The 10,155-nt window shown below is 43.3% G+C and overlaps 1 protein-coding gene across 1 annotated transcript in view; it reads right to left on the reverse strand.

Moving 5' to 3' along the window:
• Positions 1–399: 399 nt before the first annotated feature.
• Positions 400–10,155, reverse strand: part of EFHC2 (EF-hand domain containing 2) — a 201,076-nt gene continuing 191,320 nt past the window's right edge. The window contains exon 15 of the mRNA XM_035003389.1: positions 400–1,376. Coding sequence (XP_034859280.1) covers positions 1,275–1,376 — 102 coding nt within the window. The 3' untranslated portion in view covers positions 400–1,274. The remainder of the gene's footprint in view (positions 1,377–10,155) is intronic.

The following is a 10,155-nucleotide window of genomic DNA, read 5'->3' on the forward strand; positions in this document are numbered from 1 at the left end:
ATTCTAACCAAGGCACATGGAGAATGACCCTAGGTTTATATAGAGAAATAGTTTATTGATTAGCTTCAATTTAAAAAAAAAAGAAAAAAGAAAGAAAGAGCCATTGTTGTCAACCAAATTGGTACCTCTGAGTGCCAAGAAGCCAGCTCATTTCTAGGCAAGATGCCACAAATGTGGAGTGAAGGAATAATGAGGTGGCAGGGGCCCTTGACATGTCATCAGCTCCTTTTCCCCTCTTCCAAGCAGTCCCCAAAAGGTAGATGTGGAAGCCCCCCTTTTCCATAGACTTCTACTGTGTCTGACAACACCAGGTACCTAGAGTTAGGATACAGAGCATCCAACACTGGAGACTGGAGTAGATGGGGACAAACATCTCACCATGAATTCCCACAGGTCCATGGTGATGAGTTTTAATCAAATATACACTGCATGACAAAAGTTCTGCTGAGACTCAGAACGTATAGGCCTAGAAGAAAAATCAAAACAGTCCTAGAATATTTAAACCTCTGGGGTGGGTGGTATGTGTGTGTGGAGAATGAACCAAAAAATATCTCTCAAGGTCTCCAGCATTCACATCCCTAAATATTTTAGACAGAAAACATTTTTGGTCATATTATAATTATGTATACATGCATATATTCCTAAGTTAACAGCTAACTTTAGATATAAAAAGGGCATTAAAAATATAAACACTGCAAATGTTTCAATTTCTCTCCCAAATTTTTAAGTGTGAGTGTGTGTGCGGTGCAGGGCAAGGGCAGGAGTCCTTCTCATAGCTTTGCTAATTTCAGAAAATAAATACATTCACTGTAGAGAGGTTTAAGGATTATTTTGATAAGGTGGGTTGCTGCAAAATTTAATTATATAAGTAATAAACATGTGTCAAAAAGATTTCAAAAAATGTTTAATAGAATCACAACTTATTGCTAAGATATCATTTGATTTTATATTGTCATGTACAGCTGTCAAGAGTAATTTTCTTTTTGTGTTGCACTGAATCAAATTATGCTGGATAGAAAATTACCATAAGATTCTTTGGTATTAATAAATCATACATGTAATAAAAATGTTTGACATTTCTTTAAATGGCATTTTTAATAATGCTGGTACATCAACAATGTAATACGATGTTCTGAAAAACTAAAATGACAAAAGGGAATTAACTGTGGCCTATGGATTTCAATTCAATATGAACCTTGTATTTTTTTTTTAATGAAATGATATCTACTGAAATAAACTTAGTAAAATGAGAGCAGGAAATCAATGGCATATGGTTACTCCTCCTCTAAGCCGAACACATCCTTTAAAAGGCGTATGTAGTTAATGTATTTCACGGGAATAGGTGATGGCATCCTGAGCCACTCATCTTCATATCTCTAGGAAAAGAACCAAAGATGGAGAGAATTATAACCACATGTCAAAGTGCAGTTTTGTCAATGCAACATCAAATGGTTTCTTATTGTTATATAAGCTCTTGATACATAGCTTATTCTCAAGGCAGATGTTTCTACGGTCTACCTCCGGATCGTAAGGCCTTTGTGGTAGACTGAATTCTCAGGCTCACGTCTTCATCCCTCTCCGTGGTGGAATTATACACCCATGCTTTTTGCCATGCGACTCTGCAGACCCTCCTATGGAGTCTGTTTTCCTGTCCCTTTGCTATGGGTTTGGCCCCATGACTGGCTTTGGCCTATGTAAAGCTAGCAGATGTACCGTGAAGAGAGGCTCTAACGGGCTAGTGTGGTTTGGCCTAGCCTGCTGTACCTCCATCACTGCCCCGAGAAGAACATGGCCCGAGATGCTGCTGGTCCCAAAATGACATGGGTGGATTGAGCCCTGCTGACCCTATGGGCCCATGGCCAAGAAAAATAAATGTCCATTGTTGAGAACCACTGAGATTTGGGGTGGGGGGGCTGTTGGTTATGCAGCATTATTACAGTGAGAACTCCCCCTGTGCTTTATTAAGACCTCAGTTATTAAAATTTGAACTGCTAGCTACACTGATTGCTTGGTTACTGTTTCTTTAATCTAACAATGAAAAGAGCAATGAATCATTCACAGGATGTTCCTGGGGAGAAACTACTTTATATATATACTTCATATATATGTATGTATAAATATATGCACACATACACTTCCTATATAATATATGGCATGTATATTTGCGCATATGTATTTTCTAATTTCAGAAAATAAATACCTTTACTCTTCTAGAGAGGTTTAAGAATATTTGGGGGCGCCTGGGTGGCTCAGTTGTTAAGCGTCTGACTTTTGATTTCAGCTCAGGTCATGAGCTCAGGGTCGTGAGATGGAGCCCTGTATCAGGCTCCACACTCAGCAGGGAGTCTGCCTGAGATCTTCTCTATCTCCCTCTGTCCCTCCCACCCCCTCTAAAATAAATAAATCTTAAAAAAAAAAGAGAATATTTTGATGAGGTGGGTTGCAACAAAACTTAATTATATAAGTAGTAGATACATGTCAGATTTCAAAAAATCTTGTATATATGTATATCTAGACACACACAGATATGCCCACACATTTTTATTTATGTTGCAATGCTCAGTATTAATGTCAATGGGGGGCAGGAAAGTCCATGCACTGTGGGCTGTTTATATTTCTATTGTCAAGGTTAATTGTTTTACATAAGACATGCTATCTCTTTCCTGGTGTTACATTAGTATCCAGAATCCTAAGATGTCAGAAACACAGGGAAAGTCTCAGTAATCCTGTGTTGGAACTGTGGAAGCGACCTGTGTAAGGACTGTTTTAGCTGGGCCTTATGAGATGAGGAGCAGTTTGGAAGGGGACGGAGTGATGAAGGGTGCTCTGGGCATAGGGGACAACATAAACAAAGGCCCACAGACCTAAGAATTTCTTTTCCAGGAAGAGTGACCAGCCAGCCTAGTTGTGGTTGGGGACACATAGTATGAAGTGGCAAGAGAGGGGGTTGGAAGGAAAAGATGGGCCCAAACTTCGGGCTCTCTGTGCTAGTTTAGACTTTATGCTGTGGTTGGGGAAAGACACCGGTGAGTCTCCACCAGAGAAACCTGATTAGAAATTAATTAGATTCACTCACTGGATGTATGAAGAATGAAATGGAGGTTACAGCAATAATTCTGGCGGGGGAGCTGTGCCATAGCTGGGGGAGCTGAAGCTGGTGTGAGGACGAGCTATATATGGAAGATTTTGCTGCAGTAGAACATAGAATGCCTGGAAGGTGATCAATTTGAAGTGGTGATAAAGAGGCAGTGTTGTGGGTTGAACTGTGTCCTCCCAAAAGATGGTGAGGGGCACCTGGGTGGCTCAGCCATTAAGTGTCTGCCTTCGGCTCAGGTCATGATCCTGGGGTCCTGGGATCAAGCCCCGCATCGGGCTCCCTTCCTCAGTGAGGGGCCTGCTTCTCCCTCTGCCTGACGCTCCCCCTACTTGTGTTCTGTCAAATAAATAAATAAAATCTTTAAAAAAAAAAAAAAAAAGAGAGATGTCGAAATCCTAAGCCCCGGTATTTCAGCATGTGGCCTTATTTGGAAACTGGGTCACTGCAGATATAATGAGTTAAGGTGAGGTCATGCTGGAGTTGGGGGGGGGTCCCTACTCCAATATGACTGGTGTCCTTATAAACTAATACAGGTAAATGAATATAGGTGAGGAGAGTTCTAAGACTTCTAAGTATAGTAATATTGATGATATCTATAGTAGTTTCCTAGGACCACCATAACAAATGAGCACAAACTGAGAGGCTTAAACCCACAGAACTTTATTCTGTCACTATATGGGGGGCCAGAAGGCCAGGTACTGGCAAGGTTGGTTCTTTCTGGAGGCTCTAAGGGAGACTCTGGTCCATGCCCCCTCTCCTAGCTTCCCGTGGTTGCCCCTTGTTCTCTGCACATGGCCCTCTGTCTTCACATGGCTTCTTATAAGGACACCAATTACTGGCTTTAGAGCCCACCCTAATCCAGTGTGACCTCATTTCACATTTTAGCTTTTAATTACATCGCAAAGACCCATTTCCAAGTAAGTTCATGTTCTGAGATTCGGGGTAGACATGAATGGGGGGGTAGCGGGGGGCGGGGGGGCATGCAATACTCAACCCAGGGCAACGTTATAAGCAAAATAAAGAAAGCAGAAAGAAGAGTTTTATTTTTTTAGTGTGGCAATAAGGATCAGAGGAGGACAACTAAGTTCAATTTGGGACATTTTTAAATTTGAGGTACCCATAGGACGTCAAGGTGAAGATTCCAGTAAACACCTGGGAATAGGGTTCTGTGTAGCACAGAGCTACTATGCAAAGATGAGAAAGTCACTGAAATATGGGTGATATGTAAAACTATGGCAATTAATAACGTTGACACAGAATCAGAAATCAGGAGAACACCAAGTACTGGCATCTCTAAGGCATTAAAGAGATGATTTACGATGACAGTGAACTGGTTGCAGACTTTTGTGGGATTTATACTGCTTCATAGTGATGGTAATTCTACTCTAATAAATTTATTAGATATTTACTATGTAACAGGTACTCTTTTTAAGTTTTTATCACAGAAAATCCTAAGAGGTAGGTATTATTTATTTACAGAAAAGGAAACTGAGGCATAGAAGGGTTTTAAGTTGCTTGTCCAGAAAACTGCCAGTAAGTGGAGGAGCTTGGACTGTAACCCCAGCAGTGAGGCTCCAGAGCTCTGCTCATCTGCCGAGCTGCCCTCGAAAGCCCAGCAGACTGGGCCAATCTAGAAGCCGCCAGCTCTCATCCTACATGGCTACATCTGATCCTATCATTTTCAACAAGGAAAGTTGAGTAGAAAACAATGTGGTTCTTGAAGTGACACACCTTTTCTTTCTCAAGAATGCCTCCTGGGGCACCTGGGTGGCTCAGTCGGTTAAGCGTCTGACTCTTGGTTTCTACTCAGGTCAGGATCTCAGGGTTGTGAGATGGAGACCCGCCTAAGGCTCTGCGCTGGGCTTGGAGCCTGCTTAGGATTCTCTCTCCCTCTCCCTCCTCCACCCTCACCTGCTCGCGCACACGCACGCGCGCTCTCTCAAAGAAAAAAAAAAAAAAGAATGCCTCCTGCCAGACATTGGAGGTTGAGCCCAAACCACCAACTGGCTGTGTAAAGAAGGAAATGGCCATTCAGATGGATGAAGCCTAAATCCACTCCTAGGGCATATTTATACCACATGGAACTTAATGAAATGTCCATCCTACACCAAGAAGGAGTAAATCACTGGGTGTGTGTGTGTGTGTGTGTGTGTACATATATACGCACATATATGTACACACACAAAATTATGTATTTTAATCAACAGTCGTTCAACTATTCAACATGTCCTCAGGAATTTCATTACAAAACTTAAAGCAATTTTTGCTCGTAAGTGTATTTTTAGATTTGATCGTGTTATAAAGGAGTATAATGCAAATATATGCATTCAAAATCACTCTTCCTGGATCGTTTTTTTTTTAAATAAGAATTTTCAATACTGGGGCGCCTGGGTGGCTCAGTCTGTTAAGCGTCTGCCTTCAGCTCAGGTCATGATCTCAGGGTCCTGGGCTTGAGCCCCACATCGGGCTCCCTGCTCAGCGGGGAGTCTGCTTCTCCCTCTCCCTCTGCTGCTCCCCCTGCTTGTGCTCTCTCTCTCTCAAAAAAAAAAATCTTAGAAAGAAGAATTTTCAATACAAAAAGAATTAAATACATTATGCAACTCATATCACTGCAAAGAAATTATCTGGAGAATGGATTCTTTTATGAAACAGGCCAGTTCTAGAAGGTCCTTCCCTCATAACTTCTTCATTAGGCAGCAAAAGTTTCTTATTTTTGAGCAAGGAATCATGATTTAACCTCTAACAATAAAAGAGAAAGAAACTGAGGGACTCACGTTGGAATAATGGCAACTCAAGAATTTGGAGACGGGAGTTATTATTTATTAGCAATGAGCTGGACTTGGACAAAATGAAACACAAGTAAATACCTTGAGGTTTGAGTCGAAGGATGATTTGAGATGAAAAGTGATCTAGGAAGTAAAATGTTTCTTTGAGTTCTGTGAGCTGTTGTAGCAAATTCATTGAACCCAAGGAGGGGGTCATGGGAACCTCTCATCTATAGCCAGTGGACCAGAAGCACAGGTGATAAACTGGTATCTGAAGTGGGGGGGGAGGGGCAGTCTTGTGGGACTGAGCCCTTACACCCTGTGGGATCTGATGCTGATCATGTCGGAACTGAGTTGAATTGCAGGACCCTTAGCTGGTGTCAAGAGTTGTTTGGTATGTGGGGAAAAAAACCCAGCACATTGGAATTGGTACCAGAACTGTAGCCAACCCCTAATTTTAAGGAGATTTTCACAGGTACTAGTTTAAATGGATCAACAGAAATTAAATTGAGATCCAAAGGAGAATGGGAAAACAGGAGATAAGATTTAAGAAACTCAGGGGAGGGGAGGCAATGATAAAGTAAAGGGAAAAAGTATCTTCTTCATAGTTTTGCCTGTAATTGGGTCCATCTAAAGGAGTCACATGGGGCACCTGGGTGGCTCAGTTGATTAAGCGACTGCCTTCGGCTCAAGTCATGATCCTGGAGTCCGGGGATCGAGTCCGCATCGGGCTCCCTGCTCAGCGGGGAGTCTGCTTCTCCCTCTCCCACTCCCCTCTCTTGTGCTCTCTCTCTCTCTCTCACTCTCGCTCTCAAATAAATAAAATCTTTAAAAAAATAAATAAATAAAGGAGTCACATGGGCAATCTCTCTGCAAAATAAAGAGCTCTTTGGTGACACGAGAAACCCCACACTCCCACTGCCTAATTGTTCTAATAAATCCACAAATGTTCTACGTTACATAATATTTATGACAATCTGGGCAGTGAATAAAAATAGTCTCTGTGTTCACTGACCTTTTATTCATGCTACACTACAAAATGAGAAGAAAAGTCCAGGTCAGATGGTATTCCCAGCAGGGCACGTACCTTCTAAGTGGAAATAACTGCATGGTAATTTTACAGCAGGAGAGCTCATCCACAACAGCCGATCGAGCCTTCCCCTTCCCGATGAGGATGAGCCTGCTGGTGTTTCTGTAGAACAGCCCCCGACTGTGCATATTTGGCATCTTAAATATCTGAGCGTAGCAGGCTCTGCCAGCACCCCTCCCGATCTCCTCACCCTTTCCACTTCGGCGCTCACCGGCCCGACGTCCAACCTGCGTTCCTCTGCCTGAAAGCTATTCTTTGGCCCCTGAGGCCCACTTTGGTTGCCCCTGTGACATGCCACCAGCGCCTGGGAATTCATTCTTTTCCTCCCTCGTCAGGAGCAGCCCTCACCCAGGACTGACGGGAGCTGATGGATGAATAGTGCAACCCCCTTGCACTTCTGGTGGGAAAACGCTGAGGTACATCTAGGCCCCTGGATCCCTGAGTTTCCCAGAGGCATTAAGCTCCAGTCACCAACATGTGTCACTGGTTTGAGAATATGCCCTGTGGCAGCCCCTTCCCTTCCACTCTTCATTCCCCACTCCCTTCATAGTCTTCCCTCCACCTCCCTCACAATCAATATACACTCAAATCCTTGTCCCCACGTCGGCTTCTTGAGGAAGTCAAACAAAGACACCATGTGATTCTGTATTTACCAACATTAATAAAATGTCTATGAAAGTCACAGCACAGCTCGGAACAAAGCAACTTCCTGACAAACTGACGGATGGATCCAGAGTCTCCAATGTGACTTCCAGATAACTCAAGAGATGGCGCCCCAATCTCAAAACCAAATTCAATTTCCTCCTAAGGAATATTTTCTGGAAGGAGGAAGAACTATGAAATGCAGAGCGAAATTCAACAATGATGCACAATCGTGACTCCAAAATGGCTGGGAATCATTGTCTGCAAGAGGGCCCCACAGTATCTTCCAAGCTGGCTTTGACTAAAGCTACTGACGATGTCAAAGTAGTTGGCAATAAATTACTTGTTCATCAACGGTGAAAAAATGTAGCTGCTGATCTGTAAAATCATACACCCTTGAAGCAAAGATGGCACTGGCTGGGAACCCAGTAAACAGCAGCTGCCCAGTGAGAATAGCAAAGCTGTGTGTGAGCTCATGTGCTCTGGATTTATTTGCTTTGACATTTTTAAAAGGAAATTTAATTGGATTATGTCTCCTTCTAGTTTAAAATTTTCTACTGTAGTACTGGCCACCAGATGCATGAGGGGGAAAAGATCGGGAGCCAATTAAATTCCACGCTTCACTGAAACAAGGTTATTTTTATTCCTCCCAAATGTAAGGCTGATGGAGTCATGTTAGTGATTTCACTGTTATTTCCCTCCCCTTGCTCAAAAAAAAAAAAAAAAAAAAAAAGACGTCTCTACAGGAAATATCTATGAATTTGTAGAAAAGTCCAGTAGGGTGTATGGAACCGAAACTGTGGTTTTCTTGGATTTACTGCCTTCTAAATGGTTGATGTGACCTCAGAAATAATTCAGTTGACAAAACTATAAAAGCAATTACATTTCCATGAATCAAAGGGAAATTAATTTGGGGAAGAAATTTTGCAAATACTTGTTGAGATAATCAAGAGCATTCTGATGCCATAAGGAAAAGCTCATCGATTAAAAAAACCTGGAGATTTGCTTCTATTCCTATCCATTTCTGTGTCAGTGTAGCTAAAACACAGGTGAAACCTTTCCTTGAAACTGCCTTCCAGGGTAAATAAAGTTTTCAAGAGGACATGAATTTTTGCGGAGCTTTAGTGGTAGGCTTCTGCATCCAATTCAAGTAGACATCATCCGGTGCTTTGAATCAAAGCGGATTCCGGCAGAACCGTTCCCTACTAGGTCACTGTTTTGTGTTATGTAATCGGTCTGTGTTTATCAGCTACTTTTAAAATCTAATGAGAATGACTAACAGTCTTTTATTTCGACTGATAAATTCAACCTCAAATCCTAGAAATAACTGCTTACTTATTAGAGCGGGCACTAGCCCCTAACTATATCATCTTCACCTTTAGGAATGCCTTTGAGTCTCTGCTTCCTATCTATAAATTTGGAAGAATACTTAATTTTCACAGAATTGGGACAATAAAATGTCACAGGATAGCCCACCCTTTAAATACCAAAAGAAGATCTTCCACAAGTGGGGTGTCCAAAGACATATCCCAGGGTGCACCCGACCTGCCCCCTCCTCCCCACGGCCAAGGCCATATATATCATCCTGTTGTGGCAGGAGAGGGCTGGAGAGCCCACTGCTAATGGTCCGGCAGTTTCAGTGCTCATAAAATGAAGCCACATCCAATTTTTCTCAGAAATGTCAGAAGATAAGACGCCAGTCACACGGTGCAAGTTATAAAGTTTATACGAGAACCGATTTAGTGTTATTTTTTAAAACGTGGCTTCTGAGATTAACCAGACAGGCTCTAAACAGCGGGCCCTATTTTGCCAGTTTTACAGCCACCATCTGTGAGCAAGCACAAGAGAATGGAAATGGGGTCTCCAGGCCTTGACAGCGCCAGGGCAACATGCTGGGGCCGCAGATAGTCACATAATGGCGTGGGAGGTCAATTACAGCCCCGGTGGCTCACCACGGGCCGCTGTGGGAGCCAGGCGGAGGCCCAGCCAAGGGAGCTCCTGAGAATTGGGGCTACAGGCCACAGTCAAGAGACATATGGTGGGTGACAGTTGGTTTACGCCCAGCCACATAAGGAAATCTCTCACCCAAGGACTAATCAAAGCTAAATGAGCTACGGACCACAGTCCTCTTTGTAAATTTCACTGGTTTGTTCTTGGACCCCCAGCCTTATTAGCTGAGTCCACCTAGCCATCACATGTAGGGTAGCCCCACCTGAGTCTGGGGGACCGGTCCTGACATCCAGCAGACCAAGCGCCAAGGGCTGTGGTCTGGACCTGGCCTTACACCCTGGCTGTGAGGTTTGTTCGCCTGAGCCCAAGTTTTTATTCTGGCAACAGACCATGCTGGGTCATTCTCTCTTTGCCCCCAGAAGATCCATTTTCTGCCTTCTTTCCCCAGTTCACTGCCCTCAGAGGCCGTGCTCTGTGGATTGCATCACTTGCCGAGCTTCCTTGTTCCCTGGTGGCTCGGTGGGTCCAGCCAATGGGGCACAGCAAGAGATCAGGGTATTGATTCCACTTCTCCTCCCCCTGCTCCCTCCCTGCCTGGCCATGGTTTGGCA

Source organism: Mirounga leonina, unplaced genomic scaffold, assembly GCF_011800145.1.
Source record: "Mirounga leonina isolate KUSES-001 unplaced genomic scaffold, KU_Mleo_1.0 Mir_101609, whole genome shotgun sequence".
Lineage (NCBI taxonomy): Eukaryota > Metazoa > Chordata > Mammalia > Carnivora > Phocidae > Mirounga > Mirounga leonina.